Raw genomic sequence first — 21,994 nt, forward strand, 5'->3', positions numbered from 1 at the left:
AGAATACTGCTTAAAAGAATCAGGATGTAAAAATGACATAATAGTGACTTTTCTTACTGTGTTAAATTATACTCCATTTCTTCCCGAACAAGAATATCTATGTTTTTTGTATACTGACTTATACTGTTAGGAAAGAGAGAGCATGACAATTTGTCAATTCAGCTGTGTTAATCCTGGATGTAGCAGACTCTCTTCCTTTACTCTATCTGTTCTTTGACCACTGCTTTCCATGCTGGTCACCCCAGTGCTAAGAGAGAGTAGATAACAGTTGAACATCAAAGCAGCACTCTGCTTAAGTTTTACTCATCATATTGCTTTGAAGGAGACGCTTGATTTCAAGAAGCAATCTTACTGTTTATACTCATTAGAAACACTGTGTGGGCCACATTCTTTCACAGAACTGCTAAATATGAGGACCCCTGTCATTCTCCCTACCCAAAGGGCCCTGAGACATGTTGTAAGTATCAGAGCGCTAGTGTAACTGATGATGTATATAAACACAATCACCTCCATCAATGTCAAAAGCAGATGTGCTATAAAACCTAACCACAGGGACTTTGCTAGCAAAAACTTGCTTGCTTGCTAAATGCAAATGTGAGAACTCTAATCCCCAACAGAAGTCTCAATAACCACATGTAGAATGCTTGCCTATAACAGTATGTATGGGCCTCAAACACCTAAAGACTGGTGTTATGGATGCAGTGTTGTGTTTCAATGATGGGTCATGTCAGCAGGTTGAAAATTTTCACTGATATGGGGACAGAACATTTGGTGAACATAAAGGAAGTGTTACTGTCAATTGATCAGCTGAGGGTGCAGGAGGCTGAGAAAAGTACCCTTCAGATGAGAAGAGGGTAAAATTCAAAAGAGGGCCTCTGAATATAAGTTGGAGGATACAGAAACCCACGACAATGATAGCTACGGATCTGGCGAGTTTTAACTCTGAAGGTAAGTTGAACACATTGTATCAATGACATTAAATGTATTTTCCCGAAAGTGTTACATTTTCAGTTGTACGTGCAATTTTCTCCGAAACTACCATATTTACCTGAGTATATGATTACTCTGATTTTAAGACAACCCTCTCTTTTTCAAGAAACTTCTTGAGGAATTTTTTTAAACATATTCTGTCTAATCAAAATTGCAAACTGTTTTATTGATATTATGTATCCACCAAAAACGTTAACATTATATCTATTCTAAATTTATGCCTTTTATTGGTTGTCTACGTTTTGACAGGACAAGGAGGAATAAAATAAACAAAATGAAATGATTTACATTAATTTGCAGATTGTTTTCTTTCCTACTTTTTTCAACTGGCATCACTATTTTAAATAATAATAATAATAATAATAATAATAATAATAATAATAATAATATAACTCTTCTATGCCGGTCCCAAGCCCGGAGACTCATTTGCAAGAGATGAGGAAGGAGGAGGGGGAGGAGTAACAACTTTGTAAAAAAAAACTTGAGTCTATCTGGCTTCAGATGGTAACACCCAGCAAAAGCTCCTGTCTAGGATTACTAGGTGAAACCTGGTCAATGGTCTCAAAGGCAGAAGAGGAATCTCAGTTCCCAAAGGCTGAGAGAGCGGAATAACCTAGTGGAGTAAACCACGAAAAACAATCATTTCGGACAAACAATCCGATTGTATTTTGGAATCTATTTCCTCCACTTACACAAAACAATTTCATATACAGAATGGAATTATCACTATATAAGAGCACTACCCTAGTTAGTAACTTGAAAAAGGAATCCACCATTGCAATGCGCAATGTATCAGGACCTCGGATTCTGGGGAGTCCCACTATCCACACACAAGATGAGTCAGAGCGCGTTTAAACACCTTCCAAACTGAAATTCAGGGGCCGGCCGCGGTGGTCTCGCGGTTCTAGGTGCGCAGTCCGGAACCGCGCGACTGCTATGGTCGCAGGTTCGAATCCTGCCTCGGGCATGGATGTGTGTGATGTCCTTAGGTTAGTTAGGTTTAACTAGTTCTAAGTTCTAGGGGACTGATGACCTAAGATGTTAAGTCCCATAGTGCTCAGAGCATTTTTTTTTTTTTTTTAATTCAGGAAGAAATGCTTCATTGGGACCATAAATGTAAATTTGCTCCTTCAAGTCAGAAAACAGAAAGAATTGGAAAAGCTCCTGGACGAGCATGAAATTCAGATCTTGGCTGTACAAGAGACCAGATTCCTAGATGAGCACATCAAGAACACACAACACTACAGAGTATTCAAAGGAAAGCCAGCAATAAAGACAATTGTTAACACCCCTCTCCTGGGGACTGCTTTTTACACTAAAAAAAAAAAAAAAAACCATAGTGAACAATGTCATACACATCTCATCAAAATCTGAAAGATTATCCATATTGACAATCAAGTGCAAAAACAAGAAAGACAACAAGAAGAATCCACTGAAAGTAGATGACTTCTGGGATCTACTGGAAACAGAAATCTCCAAGATACCTGTGAACCATACAAATATCCTTCTGGGAGACTTCAACACACAGATCGGGAGAGAAAGAAAATATAGAGACATAATAGGAGACTACCCAACACACAGGAGAACAAATCAGAATGGAGAAAGGCTCATTGGACTCTGCAAAACTTTCCCGTTGAAACTAATTTCAACTCATTTTCGGAAACTCCCAAGAAAAGCAAAGACATGGGTATCTCCAAATCCCAACGTACGAGAATTCCAATTAGACCATGTAGCAATAACCAGGACAAACACTAGAGAAATGATGAATGATAAAGTAATTAGAAACTGTAAATTTGACTCTGATCACTATCTCTCCAAACTTAAAATGCATTTTCTCCCACTAAAATGAAAGAGAGATGCACCCAAAGTGACCAAATATTCACCAACTGAATGAACATCGACCAAGACATTATAAATAACTTCAGAGAAGAAATCCGCTCCTCTAGAACAGAGACCTGGCAACACCTCCATACAGGTATCTATGAAGCTGCAAAGAAGACACTCGGTCTGACAAAGACAAAACAGACAATCTGGTGGAATGAAGAGTGTGAGAAAGCACTCAAAAAGAGAGTTGACACATGGAAAGATGGAAAAGTTCAGGAAATATGGAACACTGGGATCAATTCAGAAAACAAAGAAAAGAAACATCAAGGATATTCTGCAGAGTCAATCAATAATTTGAGAACGCAAAATTACAAAATCTCCAGGACAGCTTAGCAAAAAATAATAGCAGAGATTTCTTTCAAACTTTCAAAGCAAGCTCAAAGGATACCAGCTCCCAAGTGTAAGCTTCAAAAAATGAACAGGGCAAAATTGGATTGAACAATCAAAAAAACTGCAATATACTAGCTGTTCCACCTCCAACCAACAAACTGTAAGTTCTGGCTCCTCCTAAGAACTTTTACGATATGTCACGGACAAAAGAAAAAATAAAGGAAACCCTAAAAAGTCTCAAAAACAACAAGGTCAATGGAAAAGACTCAATATTACCGTATTTACTCGAATCTAAGCCACACTCAAATCTAAGCCGCACTCGAATCTAAGCCGCACCTGAAAAATGAGACTCGAAATCAAGGAAAAAATATTTCCCCGAATCTAAGCCGCACCTGAAATTTGAGACTCGAAATTCAAGGGGAGAGAAAAGTTTTAGGCCACACCTCCGACTCGAAACAAAGTTGGTCCATTGTAATATGACACACAGTTTAGGTCGAATGAATGACGATACAGCTACAGTAGTTTGGTTCGAGTCGTAAGCTTAGCAGTTAAGCTTTACCAGGTAGCCATTGCTATGCGTCAGATGCTCTGTCCGTATTTATACGGGTACCCTTCCTTTTTCATGTGCTTCATGTGGTTTGAATTTATTGCTTAGTTTTCTTTGATCTGATAAGTGCCGTTCTCTTTGTTATAGGTGTTTACGTCACTTTAAGCTGAAAATGCACTACTGTACTGTGTCATGCATTGTTTGTCGCATTCTGATAATGAGTGTTTACGACCTGTCCCCGCTCATGGCATGGCTTGCTTTTGTGTGCACTACTGCTGCTTACAATAAAAAAAAATAAAAAAAAGAGAGGAATCATCTCATTAGCGAAACAATGGCAAGAGACTGCTATTTGTTGTTACTTGCACTGATGCTTTCTTTGATAATGATCAACAAGCACCAAATAATAGACTGCGTATGATAGAAGATGTTCTGAACGAGAGTTTAGCGAAAATTTTTCTCTGTTTGAAAATCTTTGCTGACGCCTCTTTAGTACGTTACATTCTGCACAGAAATTAGAGTCATCTTAGATTTAAAAATCTAGTCAGTTGTCGTGCTTCATTTCTGACTGTATCACTATTAGGCATAAGAATAATGTGAATATAAACATGACATAATATGTATATTCTTCCGAATTTGCTGTTGTCTCACTCGAGTTTCGTAGTTTCTTAGGCAGACAGGATTTAAATGGGATAGCAGCAAACACAAAAGAATACATGGCAAAATGTTTATATTAAAGAATACATGGCAAAATGTTTATATTCGTATTATTCTTATGGTGAAGAGAATACTGCATGTGATTCACAATTCATAAAAGTTCCTATTAGTAACAATCTCTTCTCACAGGTAGGAAAAAATTCAGAACGTAGAGTTGGCCATATTGACAAACATCCCAAACAGTCTTGCCAGTTGGATTTTCGTAGTACATTGAAATGCTGCTACTTTCGAAGATGAACAATACGGAATTTGTATTTACTTCATTGGATAACGTATGAGGATGTAGTGGTCGAAACTCGGGGCGGAGAAAAAAGCTCGTCTTCCACCTTTTTTTTTTACTGGCGCAGAGGTTTTGGCGCCAGTATTTATCTTTGTGCCTGCAAAGCATGCCTGTGTAGCGTTACATATATTCGACAGCAGAAGTTAATTGTGGCGGCACCTACCAACATTTTTCAGAACTTCCGCTTACTTTGCACTCGATTCTAAGCCGCAGGCGGTTTTTTGGATTACAAAAACCGGAAAAAAAGTGCGGCTTAGATTCGAGTAAATACGGTAGTAGATATGCTGAAATGGGCAGAACTGGAAATCCTAGACGACCTATGCCGAATCTTCCAGCAAATATAGGAGACAGAAAAACTGTCAGATGAATGGAAAATGGCAGTGATCCACCCACTCCATAAGAAAGGTGACAATCAAGATGCAAACAACTATGGAGGCGTGTCACTACTCCCAGTCACCTACAAAATCCTCTCAAGATACTGCTGAAGAGAACTAAAGAAATCCTACATAAACAACATGGAGAATACCAGGGTGGATTGCAGAAAGGCTGCTCCTGTGCAGAACAAATTTTTAATTTGAAATCAATAATCTGACACAGAATGCTGAATGGCAAAAATATAGTGTTTTCTTTCATTGACTTCAAAAAAGCCTTTGACTCGGTCGATAGAGAGAATAGAGAGACTCTAAATATGATCATCAGAGAATTTGGTGTCAAGAAAAAGCTGGTAAACATTATCAGAGAAATCTGAAGAGGCACAACTTCCAAAGTGAAGTTTATCGGAGAAATGTCCCAACCATTTGAAATAAAGACAGGTGTGAGACAGGGTGATGGATTATCGCCAATACTATTTAACTGTGTCGTGGAGAAGACTGTGAGAATTTGGAATACCGAACTTGAAAATAAAGGGAATAGCCCAATCTGTCTAGGAAGAAAATCGGGAGTAATCAAAGGCAACTGCTAGACATTCGCTGATGATTTTGCAATGTTTTCAGAGAACTTAGAAGAAGCGGCCATACAGATCGACCTACTAGAAAGGATCACTGTCAAGACAGGACTTAAGATCTCAAAAGAGAAGACCAAAGTCATGACAAGTGACAAACACGGACCACGATTCCTTGAAACAGAGACTGGATGGATTCAGAGGGTAAAAAAAATTCAAATACCTCGGTGAAGCCATACAAGAGAACAGACTGGAGAAAGCTGCTGTGGGGGAACAGATCTCAAAAATGGAGAGAGCTTACGGATTAATTAAAAACATTGACAACAAACAGTGCATCTCTTGGAATGCCAAAATACAGCACTACAATGCTGGGATAACAATAGAGTGCCTGTAGGCCAGTGAATGCCTCTGAATGAAAGCTGGAGATACTAGAAAGAAGAATATTACAGAAAATCGTTGGTCCATCCCAGGTTGAAACTGGCTGGAAACTTTGGAGCAACAATGAAATCTACAATGAGGGGAAGAAAATCTCGGAGACCATGAAAAAGAGGAGGTTGTCATTTCTAGGACACCTGTACAGAATGGACAAAACCAGACTAACCAAAAGGATATTCAACTATCTGTGGTAAAAGAAGACAACAATGACATGAATTAAGGAAGCTCGTAAAGATCTGGAAAGGTTCAACATTCAGGAAGTTTAGATGTTAAATAGGGAAACATTTTGGACCATGACTCAACATTTGGAAGGATTTCAATTCAAAAGAACTAAGAAGACTGGAAGACCCTGGACGGATGAACACAGAAGCAACAGCACAGCATCCATATGAAGGAGTACTGGAGAAAGAGGAAACTTCAGTCAAGAAGAAATGAAATTGTAACGTGATCCTAAGTGGTCAATTTGCAAATTAAAAAAAATAGAAATAATATTATTATTATTATTATAATAATAATAATAATAATAATAATAATAATAACGGCACAGCTGCGAAATTTATATCTTTGTTGTCACAAATATTTGGCGGTTTCTTCCAAGCATATTGTGATTTGTGAGGTTGTGGTTGCTGTGGAACCTGAGAACACAGCTATTTTTTATCCAAATACATTACGAATTTCACTTCTATACTAACGTGAGAATATTACAATGCCAGTTGCTTCCAAACGTATCGTCTTCCAGCCACTCCCTCACTGGTTGCATTGAACCAGCAGCTGACACACCCTCTTTTGTTTCCATCATACACTGTAGCAAGACAACACTGTTGCAAGAAACATGTAAGTACTCCACTGGCCCCTATCTAGACTTTTACTGTCTCCTGCAGAAATGAGTATTACTTTGAGTGTTCGTCCAAATTTAAAGTCAATTCAATTCCAACAACAAATGGACTCATGCAAATTGCAGTTTAAACATGGTACACGTTCCTAAAAAGCCAAAATACACATTCTACATTCCCATCATTGGCAACATGTCGTAATTTGCTGCATTCCTGTAGTTCTCAATAAAGCTGGTATCACTGTTCCCCTCTAACCCTTCCACAGTGCTGTGCCTAAGCACTTGTTAAACACAGACTGCAATATCTTCTAGCGTGTAAATCATATGTAACAACAGCAACTAATACATAAATAGAAGATTGCACTCATGATTCAGTCCAATTCTTGAACTTTCACTCATCCTGCGAACAACTGATGTCTTTTGGTACTATCTCCACCATGGGTCTTGCCACTGTAAATTATTCTCACAACAATTAAAGTCAGTTTAATATGAATGATTTTGTTTGTTAGACATTTTATTCTGTATTAACTTAACTTCTTGTTTCATTTGAATGTCACCATCACATTCCAAAGCTGATTAAAAGCTGGTAACGTTTTTACCCAGTATTCTAATATGTGAACAGTGACCGAATTTCTTATTTGCAACCCACTTAGTAAATCATTACAGTCTTGCATCATCAAATATTGATCTGGGTTCAGAAACAATTAATATTTTTTAAAGGATAACATTTATACTTTTTAATGTTACCTTCACTTAAAAAACAACATTAGTGTTTGTTCACAGTATCAATACATTTGTGAGAAATTTTATTATAAACTTGTTTAAATACAACAGTAGTTTGTAACATGATAGAATTTAGTACTATTTCCTCCTGTGCTTCACAAAACTGTCATATTTTAAGCACAATAATAGGTTGTTGTGGTTAGTTCGCAGTTTCTCATGTACCCCTTGCACTAACACCGTGTAAGTCAAATGTCACATGACTGAGCAATGTTGATACTGTATCGAGCACTTAGGCATACCGGGATATCTCAAGCCGACTCGAATGAAAGTATTGTTTGCTAAGCCCTATCCTTCTGAATTCTTAAAAACAAATCTGGATGTGACTACATTATTCAAAGCTTCACCTGTAAATGAAAGACAATCCCTATATATTCTATTAAACAACATAAAAATGTTTACCTCAACAGTTCTACATCTACATCTACATCCATACTCCGCAAGCCACCTGACGGTGTGTGGCGGAGGGTACCTTGAGTACCTCTATCGGTTCTCCCTTCTATTCCAGTCTCGTCTTGTTCGTGGAAAGAAGGATTGTCGGTATGCTTCTGTGTGGGCTCTAATCTCTCTGATTTTATCCTCGTGGTCTCTTCGGGAGATATACGTAGGAGGGAGCAATATACTGCTTGACTCTTCGGTGAAGGTATGTTCTCGAAACTTCAACAAAAGCCCGTACCGAGCTACTGAGCGTCTCTCCTGCAGAGTCTTCCACTGGAGTTTATCTATCATCTCCGTAACGCTTTCGCGATTACTAAATGATCCTGTAACGAAGCGCGCTGCTCTCCGTTGGATCTTCTCTATCTCTTCTATCAACCCTATCTGGTACGGATCCCACACTGCTGAGCAGTATTCAAGCAGAGGGCGAACAAGCGTACTGTAACCTACTTCCTTTGTTTTCGGATTGCATTTCCTTAGGATTCTTCCAATGAATCTCAGTCTGGCATCTGCTTTACCGATGATCAACTTTATATGATCATTCCATTTTAAATCACTCTTAATGTGTACTCCCAGATAATTTATGGAATTAACTGCTGACCTGCTATTTTGTAGCTAAATGATAAGGGATCTATCTTTCTATGTATTCGCAGCACATTACACTTGTCTACATTGAGATTCAACTGCCATTCCCTGCACCATGCGTCAATTCGCTGCAGATCCTCCTGCATTTCAGCACAATTTTCCATTGTTACAACCTCTTGATACACCACAGCATCATCTGCAAAAAGCCTCAGTGAACTTCCGATGTCATCCACAAGGTCATTTATGTATATTGTGAATAGCAACGGTCCTATGACACTCCCCTGCGGCACACCTGAAATCACTCTTACTTCGGAAGACTTCTCTCCATTGAGAATGACATGCTGCGTTCTGTTATCTAGGAACTCTTCAATCTAATCACACAATTGGTCTGATAGTCCATATGCTCTTACTTTGTTCATTAAACGACTGTGGGGAACTGTATCAAACGCCTTGCGGAAGTCAAGAAACACGGCATTTACCTGTGAACCCGTGTCTATGGCCCTCTGAGTCTCGTGGACGAATAGCTCGAGCTGGGTTTCACACGACCGTCTTTTTCAAAACCCATGCTGATTCCTACAGGGTAGATTTCTTGTCTCCAGAAAAGTCATTGTACTCGAACATAATACATATTCCCAAATTCTACAACTGATCGACGTTAGAGATACAGGTCTATAGTTCTGCACATCTGTTTGACGTCCCTTCTTGAAAACGGGGATGACCTGTGCCCTTTTCCAATCCTTTGGAACGCTACGCTCTTCTAGAGACCTATGGTACACCGCTGCAAGAAGGGGGGCAAGTTCCTTCGCGTACTCAGTGTAAAATCGAACTGATATCCCATCAGGTCCAGCGGCCTTTCCTCTTTTGAGCGATTTTAATTGTTTCTCTATCCCTCTGTTGTCTATTTCGATATCTACCTTTTTGTCATCTGTACAACAATCTAGAGAAGGAACTACAGTGCAGTCTTCCTCTGTGAAACAGCTTCGGAAAAAGACATTTAGTATTTCGGCCTTTAGTCTGTCATCCTCTGTTTCAGTACCATTTTGGTCACAGAGTGTCTGGACATTTTGTTTTGATCCACCTACCACTTTGACATAAGATCAAAATTTCTTAGGATTTTCTGCCAAGTCAGTACATAGAACTTTACTTTCAAATTCATTGAACGCCTCTCGCATAGCCCCCCTCACACTACATTTCGCTTTGCGTAATTTTTGTTTGTCTGCAAGGCTTTGGCTATGTTTATGTTTGCTGTGAAGTTTCCTTTGCCTGCACAGCAGTTTTCTAACTAGGTTGTTGTACCACCGTGGCTCTTTTCCATCTCTTGCGATCTTGCTTGGCACATACTCATCTAACGCATATTGTACGATGGTTTTGAACTTTGTCCACTGATCCTCAACACTATCTGTACTTGAGACAAAACTTTTGTGTTGAGCCATCAGGTACACTGTAATCTGCTTTTTGTCACTTTTGCTAAACAGAAAAATCTTCCTACCTTTTTCTAATATTTCTATTTACGGCTGAAATCGTCGATGCAGTAACTGCTTTATGATCGCTGATTCCCTGTACTACGTTAACTGTTTCAAATAGTTCGGGTCTGTTTGTCACAAGAAGGTCTAATATGTTATCGCCACGAGTTGGTTCTCTGTTTAACTGCTCAAGGTAGTTTTCAGATAAAGCACTTAAAAAAATTTCACTGGATTCTTTGTCCCTGCCACCCGTTATGAACGTTTGAGTCTCCCAGTCTATATCCGGCAAATTAAAATCTCCAACCAGAACTATAACATGGTGGGAAAATCTACTCGAAATATTTTCCAAATTATCCTTCAGGTGCTCAGCCACAACAGCTGCTGAGCCAGGGGGCCTATAGAGACATCCAATTACCATGTCTGAGCCTGCTTTAACCGTGACCTTCACCCAAATTATTTCACATTTCGGATCCCCGTCAATTTCCTTCGATACTATTGCACTTCGCATCGCTATAAACACGTCTCCCCCTTCACTGTCCAGCCTGTCTCTGCGGTATACATTCCAATTTGAGTTTAGGATTTCATTACTGTTTACGTCTGGTTTCAGCCAACTTTCTGTCCCTAGTACTATATGGGCATTGTGACTGTTTATTAATGAGAGCAGTTCTGGAACCGTTCCATAGACGCTCCTGCAGTTTACTATTAGCACTTTAATATTGTTATTCCCTGTTACATTTCGCCCACTTCTACCTTGCCGCGTCTCAGGAGGCGTCTTGTCGGGCCTAGGGAGGGAATTCTCTAACCTAAAAAACCCACATGTGCACTCCACACGTACTCCGCTACCATTGTAGCCGCTTCCGGCGTGTAGTGTTTAATCTGTGAATATAAGATGACCCTGTATTTTTTGAATGATGAATTCAGGAAAAAAAACCTTGTCTTACAATTGGGTAAATACAGTAATACATCTATGTCAATGAAACTTTGTACAGAAATTTATTAAATCTTTCATTTAAACGTTCTCAAATTATTGCAATCAAATAAAATGTGTGACCCACATTTAGACATTAAAAAATAATAATTTCAATTTTTACTATGATAATGAAGCTACTGTCATATAAGTAATGCACTTTGAAGAGGATATGATAACTTATGCAGGTTGCAAATTTGGCTTGATCTGAGCAAACCGTTTTTGAGAAATGTGTATCAACATTAGTTTGGTCAACCATAGGAAATACTCTCATGACAGGATTCCCTTAATTGTGTGAGACCCATACCATATAGGACTGACAAATAATATTGATTGGATACAAAGAAAGGGCACCATGAATGGTCACAGGTTTGTTCGACCCATGAGAGAGTGTTACAAAGATGCTGAAAGAACTGAACTGGTAGATGCTCGAAGATAAGCAAAAACTATCCTGTGTGAACCTATTTAGAAAGTTCCAGAACCAACTTTAAGTGATGAATCTAGGAATATTTTACAATCCCCCATGGATTGTTCCCACAGGAATTGAGGAAATAGGATTAGACTTATTACAGCACACAAAGAGGCATTTAAGTAATCATTCTTCCTGCATTTCATACATGAATGGAATGGGAGAAGTCCTAATAACTTGTACAATGAGACGTACTCTCTGACATGCACTTCACAATGGTCTGCAGAGTACAGATGTACAAATCACAACTGTCTGCTAACACATACATACTTAAAGAACATGTACCTACCAAATTCCACTACATCATTCCAACAAAAATGTTTTTAATGAGAAGTGTGATGACAAAAAATACAATAATAATAATCTAAGAGAAGGTTCTAACATAGGAGTGGACAGACTTGCATCAAAATACGCCCTGTTTTGTTTTTTTTCCATTGGTAGTTAACATCAGTTGTAAACCACATTCTAAATTTCAGCTGCCAATATGAACAGGAAGCAACTGCAAAACAATTATTAAATGTGACATTTTTTGCATAGTTTTCACACTTGCAGCTGCCTGATGTACTGCCCTGAATTCTCATGCTGTGCAATGCAGTGTTCTCTTGTCAGTGCTTCTACTGGCTTGTGAGGCTACAGCCGAACTGCCAATTGAAAGTGATCTTAATATACTTAATATCCATAAAGAAATATGAGTCATGTTTTCTCCACAAAGTTCCTTCTAAACTGGTTTGGAGAATGCACAAATACATAGATGGTTGCTAGCATGTCCACATTAATTTTATTCTGTGTAACTATTGTAAAAATTTGAAATATTGATGCAATGTCCCAAATTTATATTTTCTGTGCACAATGAGCATACAATTAAGGATAAAATTTGACGGTCCTGAGAATCACAGTCAGTCATTTTTAGACAAAGCTGGGCCACGATCAGGAATAAAGTCAGCCTAATACTGGTGTAATTTGAGGAGTGCCACACATGCTTAATCACATTTTGAAACCAAGGAGAGGCAAACTGATACTGTATTAGCAACTGCAATTTGATAATATTGTCGCAGTTGTAGGCTGGAAACTGCAGGATATGTCTCAAATAATTTTCTCTGAAAACGTCCGTGTAGAATATTATCTTTTCAGACATAGTCCAAAACTACCATTCGATTCTTGAAGACAAACATATTGTGCCGATAACAATGAACCATCCACACTGATTACAGACATTACTCTCTCTCTCTCTCTCTCTCTCTCTCTCTCTCTCTCTCTCTCTCTGTGTGTGTGTGTGTGTGTGTGTGTGTGTGTGTGTGTGTGTGTCCTTTCAGCTTTGATGAAAGTCATGTTGTACAAGATGGTATAGTTGGAACTAAACGACTTTTTCTGACTTCAAGGAAAAAAGTACAAAAGGAAGTGCATTTAATGTTGCCATTATATCCAATTGACTCTTATCTCATTTTGTAACTTAATTTTTCTATCCATACAATTCATGTTCTGAACAGTCACGGCAAAATTCCTTTCGAGCAATACTCTTACATATTCATTTATTACCGCTTTCACTCACTCAGTACACCACTGCTTTCTCTTTGCATGATAAGGTAATTTTAGTTCTTGGTGTTTCTTTAAAAAATTACAGATAATTAAATGTGCACTACCACTTCACTTGATCGGTGAAAGACGGAAGTACAAAAAATGCTCAGGGAAATACAGAAATAAAAGTAAATTGGGAATGAAATAAATACAAATTGCAGGGAAGGTAAAGTGAAGTGGCTGCACGAAAACGTGGAAAAAAATCAAAAATGAAATGACTGTTGGGAGGACTGAGTCAGCATATAGAAAAGTCAAAACGACCTTTACTGTAACTAAAAGCAACGGCAGTAACATTAAGAGTGCCATGGGAATACCAGTGTTAAATTCAGAGGAGAGAATGAATAGGTGGAAAGAATACATTGAAGATGGGGGAGGACTTGTCTGATGAAATGACATAAGAAGAAATAGAAGTCAATATAGAAGAGAGAGGAGGTCTAGTACTAGAATCAGAATTTAAAAGAGCTCCTGAAGACAAAATTAGGTAATGCAAAAGGGATAGATAACATTCAATCAGAATTTCTAAAATCACTGCAGGAAGTGGCAACAAAACAACTATTCACACTGGTGTGTAGAACGTATGAGTCCAGTATACCATCTGACTATCAGAAAAACATCATCTACACAATTCCCAAGATTGCAACAGCCGACAAGTGCGAGAATTATCGCACAGTCAGCTCGACACCTCATGTAGCCAAGTTGCTGACAAGAGTAATATACAGAAGAATGGAAAAGAGAATTAAGACATGTTCATAGGATTTGTCAACCTGGAAAAAGCATTTGACAATGTAAAATGGTGCAAGATGTTTGAAATTCTGAGAAATATAAAAGGGGTAAGCTATAGGGAAAGACGGGTGATATTCAATATGTACAAGAACCAAGAGTGGAAGGCCCAGCACAAAGTGCTTGGGTTAAAATGGGTCTAAGACAGGGATGTAGTCTTTCGCCCCTACTGTTCAATCTATACATCAAAGAAGCAATGACTGACATAAAAGAAAGGTTCAAGAGTGGAAATAAAATACAAGGTGAAAAGATATCAATGACAAGATTTGCTGAAGACATTTCTATCCTCAGAGAAACTGAAGAAGAATTACAGGATCTGCTGAACGGAATGAACAGTCAATCACTACAAAATATGGATTGAGGCCAAACTGAAGAAAGACAAAGGTAATGAGAAGTAGCAGAAATGAGAACAATGAGAAACTAAAACACATCAGGATGTGGCCACACTTCCTCGATCATGAGCTTCGGTAGTTAGGTTTTTGAATATCTCTGTATTATTAGAGACAGTTCCTGCATTTTTGTCAGGGTCTAGAGTAGATTTCCGTAGTGCACGTCGATAGTCATTTGTTTGTGGGTTTTGAAAACTACTGACTGCTTGTTGGTGTTAGTCACGCAGTCAGGCAGTAGTAGCCGACCGAGACAGACACAGCAACAGCGAAGTAACCACTTTTGTGACATTTACGAGCTCCTAACCAGGAGCGAAGGGTCCTCCCGGATACCATGAAGAGCACAGTGCAGCCAACTGCAGATGGTTGCTCACGTCGGTACCAATGATGTGTGTCACTTTGGATCAGAAGAGATTCTCTCTGGTTTTGAGCGGCTAACAGAAGTGGTAAGGGCTGCCAGTCTTGCTTGCAAGATGAAAGCAGAGCTGACCATTTGCAAGATAGTCAACAGGACCGATTGCGAGCCAAAATTTTTGCGAAGAACCTAATAGTGTTCCAAAAGTATAGGCTAAACACGGTTGGCGGTGGCATGTTTGTTACCGTTAGAAGTAGGTTAACTTGTCACGAAATGGAAGTAGATACTTCCTGTGAGTTAGTACGGGCAGAGGTCATTGTTGGCAATCAGAATAAAATAATAATAGGATCCTTTTACTGACCTCCCAATTCAGATGATACAGTTGCTGAAAGGTTCAATGAAATCTTGAGTTTGATTTCAAACACATACCCGACTCATACGATAATAGTTGGCGGTGACTTTAATTTACCCTCAATATGTTGGCGAAAATACATGTTTAATTCCAGATGTACGCATAAAATATCATCCAAAACTGTGCTAAACGCATTCTCTGACAATTATTTCGAGCAGTTAGTTCATGAGCCCATGCGAATAGTAAACAGTTGTGAACACACACTTGACCTCTTAGCAACAAATAATCCTGAATTAATAATGAACATCAAAACCGATACAGGAATTAGTGAACACAGGGTTGTTGTAGCGAGATTGAATATTGTAATGCCCAAATCCTCCAAAAATAAGCGAAAAATATACCTATTCAAAAAATTAGATATAAATTAACTTGATGCCTTCCTGAGAGACAAAATCCACTCATTCCAAATTAATAATAAAAGTGTAGACCAGATGTGGCTTGAATTCAAAGAAATAGTATCGGCAGCAATTGAGAGATTTATACCAAATAAATTAACAAACAATGGAGCTGTGCTTCGTTGGTACACAAAACGGGTTAGAACACTGTTGCAGAAACAATGAAACAAACATGCCAAATTCAAACAGACACTAAATCCCCACAACTGGCGATCTATCACAGAAGCTCCAAATTTAGTGCGGACTTCAATGTGAGATGCTTATAATAGTTTCCACAATGGAGATACTATCGAAGACAGTGCTGCCAAAGCAGAGTTACTGAACACAGCCTTCTGAAATGTCTTCACAAAAGAAGACGAAGTAAATATTCAAGAATTCAAATCGAGAAGACCTGCCAACATGAGTACTGTAGAAGTAAATATCCTCAGAGTAGTGAAGCAACTTAAATCACTTAATAAAAGCAAGTCTTCTGCTCCAGGCTGTATACCAATTAGGTTCCTTTTGGAGTATGCTGATGCATTAGCCCCATACTTAACAATCATATACAACTGTTCACTTGAGGAAAGATCCATAGCCAAAGACTAGAAAGTTGCACAGGTCACACCAATATTCAAGAAAGGTAGTAGGAGTAATCCACTAAATTACAGGCCCATGTCGTTAACGTCAATATGCAACAGGATTTTGGGATATATATTGTGTTCAAACATTATCAATTACCTCGAAGAAAACTGTCTATTGACTCACATTCAAACATAGGTTTAGAAAACATTGTTCCTGTGAAACACAACTAGCTCTTTATTCACATGAAGTGTTGAGTGCTATTGACAAGGGATTTCAGATTGATTCCATATTTCTGGATTTCCGGAAGGCTTTTGACACTGTACCACACAAGCGGTTTGCAGTGAAATTGCGTGCTTATGGAATATCGTCACAGTTATGTGACTGGATTTGTGATTTCGTGTCAGAGAGGTCACAGTTCGTGGTAATTGACGGAAAGTCATCAAGTAAAACAGAAGCGATTTCTGGTATTCCCCAAGGTAGTATTATAGGCCCCTTGCTGCTCCTTATCTATATAAATGATTTGGGAGACAATCTGAGCAGCCATTTAGGTTATTTGCAAACGATGCTGTCGTTTATCGACTAATAAAGTCATCAGAAGATCAAAACAAATTGCAGAACGATTTAGAAAAGATATCTGAATGTTGCGAAAATTGGCAGCTGACCCTAAATAATGAAAAGTGTGAGGTCATGCACATGAGTGCTAAAAGGAATCCGTTAAACTTCGGTTACACGATAAATCAGTAAGATATAAAGGCCGTAAATTCAACTGAATACCTAGGAATTACAATTACAAACAACTTAAATTGGAAGGAACACATAGAAAATGTTGTGGGGAAGGCTAACCAAAGACTGCATTTTATTGGCAGGACACTTACAAAATGTAACAGATCTACTAAGGAGACTGCCTACACTACGCCTACACTACTCTACTGCCTACACTACTCTTTTAGAATACTGCTGCACAGTGTGGGATTCTTACTAGATAGGACTGATGGAGCGCATCGGAAAAGTTCAAAGAAGGGCAGCATGTTTTGCACTATCGCAAAATATGCGAGAGAGTGTCACAGAAATGATACAGGATTTCAGCTGGACGTCATTAAAAGAAAGGAGTTTCTCTTTGCGACGGAATCTTCTCACGAAATTCCAATCACCAAGTTTCTCCTCCGAATGCAAAAATATTTTGTTGACACCGAGCTACATAGGGAGAAATGATCACCACGATAAAATAAGGGAAATCATTGCTCGTATGGGAAGATATAGGTGCTCGTTCTTTCCGCACGCTATGCGAGATTGGAATAATAGAGAATTGTGAAGGTGGTTCGATGAACCCTCTTCCAGGCATTTAAATGTGATTTGCAGAGTATCCATGTAGATGTAGATGAGCACAACACTCGCTGTAACAACAGCTAATGAAATCAAGGGGTGTCAAACCCTTAGTTCCCAGTGAAAGCAAGGAAAAGATCAGTTTTTGTGAATTCCAGTTCATGTTGGCAGCTGAAATTTAGCGTGTGGATTTTAACTAAGGTTAATCAGGAATGGAAAAAGAGACAGGGCAAGTTTTAACATGACAAGTCTGAGCATTTCCTTGTAACATTTTCAACAACTCTCATAAGCTGACCTTTAAGAATATTAATTAATTTAGTAAATCATACACTCTGGCAACAAATAAGCGCACAAAGCAATAAAAAAAAAAAGAATAATTCAAAAACTTTACTACTTAATCTTTCTATAATAACAGGAATTAATACTAAATACAAAAAAAAAAGAGGTGCCCCCACAATTTCCTTACATACGTAACAGTTTAATTTTATATTCAAATGTTTTAAAATAAGCAACTGTGAAGATGAATTGAATTTAGAAATGAAGAGTTAATACTCACCGTGCAGAACCAGTGAAGTTTATGGCAGCTAAATTTGGATGCGAAGTTATCGCATCACCAAATGTTGGTCCAACAGCTGGTACAAAGTTAACTACACCTGGAGGTAAGCCTGCTTCTTGCATGATTTTGAATATTAAATAATTGGAAAGTGCTGCTGTATCAGATGGTTTCCATAACACAACACAACCCTATCAAGAAATGTATCAAAATCAGTATCAAAGAAATAGTCCCATAAAAACAATATCTTCATTTAGATGCAATGAGAGGAATAAAAAAATTGTGCAAGGGACTCTAAATTTGTACACAGAAATATGATTACATCTTCAACTGCACCATTCAAATAAAAATCTGGTGAAATAATTTAGTGTGGTATTTTAGTACAGACAAAACATTTCCAAGTCATCACTACAATCTCCAAGTGCAACAGCATCCAAGGAATTACTGTCTCAGTCACAGGCAATGCTATTTTTAATGACAATAGTTTGTGCATTATCAATAAGTGACAGAAGAAAGGAGACATACTGTCATACATACCAATAAATATGTACTTTTAGACATTAGTTAGGATGGAGACTATACCCAACACATTTTTGTTTTATTCTCACAACTCAAAACAACCCACTGCATTTTTTGTTCAGCAGATAATTGGGTATATGGAGATGGAGAGAGAGAGAGAGAGAGAGAGAGAGAGAGAGAGAGAGGTATCCACCACCAGTCCACCAGAGCTGCTGAAAAAGCTCATTCATATTTAGCAAATTTTATTCCCATGGGAAACAGGATACAAATATGCTCTAATAGAATGTTGCACACTTAAACTCTAATAAAACTAGATATGGCAAATGTTCTTAATGTTGGACACTATTTGGTTTTAGCTTCAAAACATACGGTCACTTTCTTGACACATCCCTCATACATGATTTAAGTCCTTCACCTCCCCCCCCCCCCTCCCCCTTCCTCAACAAATAAAATTATTCCCATTTTACCCCCTCTCCCCCCCCCCCCCCTCCCCCCACCCACACACACTTTCACCATAAAAGTTACCTGTGATTGTTCAGTTAAAAACTGTTTGCAGGCTGCTAGCACTATCCAGTTTGATTGACCAAGTTTATACCTGAACACTGCTGAATAACAATCTGTTAGAAGCTACCCACTGACTGAAATATATTTCCCCAGAAAGTGCAAGAAAACTACTACCATGGAGTTTTCATAGCATTTTTGAAGAGGACATGAAGTTGGTCTCTCATGAGCTTTCCTGCAACCTTCTAGCACAAACTTTATTTTCAGATAATAATGCAATGTTTCTCTGCTCTTTTCTTCCACAGCACTTTCGGTGTAGGTGAATAACTCCAGTTTTCTCCTAAAACTATGTGCACAGAATGGCTTTAACATGCCTTTAGCTTCAAGCGATGGTGTAATATAAAGGTGGAAATTCTTTCTCATGTCTTGTTACACACGTTTTATAGAGTCAAATGTATTTCCTTTTGCTACCGCAACTGTTTCGTTAATTTTATACATAAAATATTTTACTTCGTGATTATTTCAACAAGAGTACTACTTATTGGCAATTCAACTCTTCTACTGTTTCACAGTGACATACAGAAATACTTATCATGGAAAATACATTATGTTCAACTCTGGGAGTTTATTCTTTGGTACACTTTTAATAGTGATTAATTCTTCTAACAGTACCACAACATGTATCAACATGAATAAAGACATATCACAGCCCTCTTATGTATGATACACCAGGCTCAAGATCAGCCTATAACACAATGAATGTGAATTGAAGCAGCTTTCTAAGGAATAAGAGTCCATTCAGTAGTTATAAAACCTATCAAATCGAGGTTTACAAGGGCTCTGAAAACCACTGCTTCGTAAAGGAAGTTAGGTGAAGTTCCTTGTGCCCACTTGTTTCACATTTTAAGAACCTCCATGGCACTGATACAGTCACTCAGAGTATAGTAGTTTCCATGGTGAAGTAAATTTTAAAAGCATCAGAAAATATTTTAACAAAAACTGAGATCCAAAATCAACACTATCCTTTTGTAGCATACTATTGGCATACATGCAATCCACATAATATCCCCTTGTAAATTCTCTTGAATACCTCTTGTTTTCAGCTGATGCACCACTCTTTAGAACATAGGCAAGCTGTGCCTGTTTATAATTGGTGTCAATTTGATGCTGCTTACATTGAAATGTGCCACCTAACGGAAAATTAGCAACTTACCAAATCAATCTAATGTATGTTGCAGTGAAGTCTGTACCATATGCATTAAGCATCCACAATGTATGCAGATTATCTGAAGAGCAGTATGAAAGTATCAAAACTAGTTATGGTTTAAATAAGCTCTTCACACACATGACTAGATCTGCCTTTTAGCAAAAAGAAAATTGTAAATTTGCACAAACATGTTTCAACATAATTGTGGTGTCATCAGTGGCTGTTTATTTTCTCTGTAAATGTATATTTTTCACAGGATAAATGATACTTACATATTTACAAAATTATAATCTACTCATACAACTACTGAATACTATTTAAGCCAAATCAATTTTGCTTAAAAAAAAAATTGGGCAAGGGGCTGGCTGTCACCAACCTGAAGGTTGGTTTGAACAACACAGTGCTTTACTAGGCATGTTCCTGATGAAGGTGTATGCCATTGCCTTCCTCTGACCTTTGAACTGATTGACCCAGTCAGTTATACGGGGACCTACAGTTTAACATGGATTACAAACCACAGTGAAACTTGACATTTTCCATATTAACGAACACTGTCAGAAGTGAAAGAAGTAATATATGACAGGTAAAAACCTTAGAACTGAACGATGATTTACCCAAGATCTGTAGATCTATAGACTAGCACCTGACTAATGAGTCACATTACACTTACAGCACAAAATACAACGATAATTTTTGCTCTCCACACACCGATTGCAATTACTTTCTCAGAACACACAGTATAGAACAGTATGTGAACCAAAACATATGATAAATTAAGCAAAAAAGCTGTATCTCATAGAAAGAATAAGGCTGCAGGACATTCTGTGGAAAAAATGCTGCTACTCAGCAGAATACCACACACAGGATGGACTGACAAATTGTGCAAGATGAACCTTCATATAAGATTTATCAAGTGGCTCTCTCTATACAGTATTAATGTACTGTATTAATATTAAGTTACTGTTACCAGCGTAAGGTATATTGGAGATACAAATTTTTTGTATCTCCAATACCTGAATAAAATTATCCAAATATGTATTTTATGAGACTAATAAAGTATGATGCAACAATAGCAATGTGTAAACACAAATATATTTATTGTATTTGCCTTGAAAGAAAAAGACAACCCTATTAATCACATTTTCTGCAAACATGGGAAAAAGAGATAAAAAATTTAGATTTGTTCTACATGTGACTGGTTGCTAATACAATAATATGCAACAATATTATCTATCATAATCACAGAATATCTATCAATAAAAATGTGTGCAGCATTAATGAAATTGGGGGGGGGGGGGGGGGGGGAGAGATCTGAATTTAGTGCTGTACCACTAATAATAACTTTAATGAGATGAAAAATGTACTTGCCATTAATGCAGGAGCATATGCCAAATTTCCTCCAATTGCTGTGAAATTAAATGGGCTTATGGCTGCTACAAAACCTTCCAGTCCTCTGAATCTGACACTATTTAGTGTCACCTTTGGGTCAACACTTATTGGCTGATATTTCAACATCTCTTTCAGATAATAGGTGTTAAAGCTGCAAAACAATAGCACCTATGATGATCCTGAAATACCAGCTTGAGAATAATAAGTTACACGATTATTTGATGTAATGAGTGCAAGAAAACATACAATTTAATCACTGTGTAAAATTGCAAATCAAATTCTGCTAAAGCACAACACAGAGACATTCTTACATCATAACAAATCTAATACGAAGGTGCTGTCGCGTGTGCACCTCCATCCTAATAATAATGACACACTTCACAGTTA

At 38.0% G+C, this 21,994-nt stretch overlaps 1 protein-coding gene across 1 annotated transcript in view; it reads right to left on the bottom strand.

Moving 5' to 3' along the window:
- LOC124554998 (delta-1-pyrroline-5-carboxylate dehydrogenase, mitochondrial) overlaps positions 1–21,994 on the bottom strand; it is a 111,765-nt gene that overhangs the window by 53,690 nt on the left and 36,081 nt on the right. The window contains exons 6-7 of the mRNA XM_047128738.1: positions 21,587–21,758; positions 17,995–18,182 (exon numbers count right to left, since the gene is read on the bottom strand). Coding sequence (XP_046984694.1) covers positions 17,995–18,182; positions 21,587–21,758 — 360 coding nt within the window. The remainder of the gene's footprint in view (positions 1–17,994; positions 18,183–21,586; positions 21,759–21,994) is intronic.

The sequence above is a fragment of the Schistocerca americana genome, chromosome X, assembly GCF_021461395.2.
Source record: "Schistocerca americana isolate TAMUIC-IGC-003095 chromosome X, iqSchAmer2.1, whole genome shotgun sequence".
NCBI classification, from domain to species: domain Eukaryota; kingdom Metazoa; phylum Arthropoda; class Insecta; order Orthoptera; family Acrididae; genus Schistocerca; species Schistocerca americana.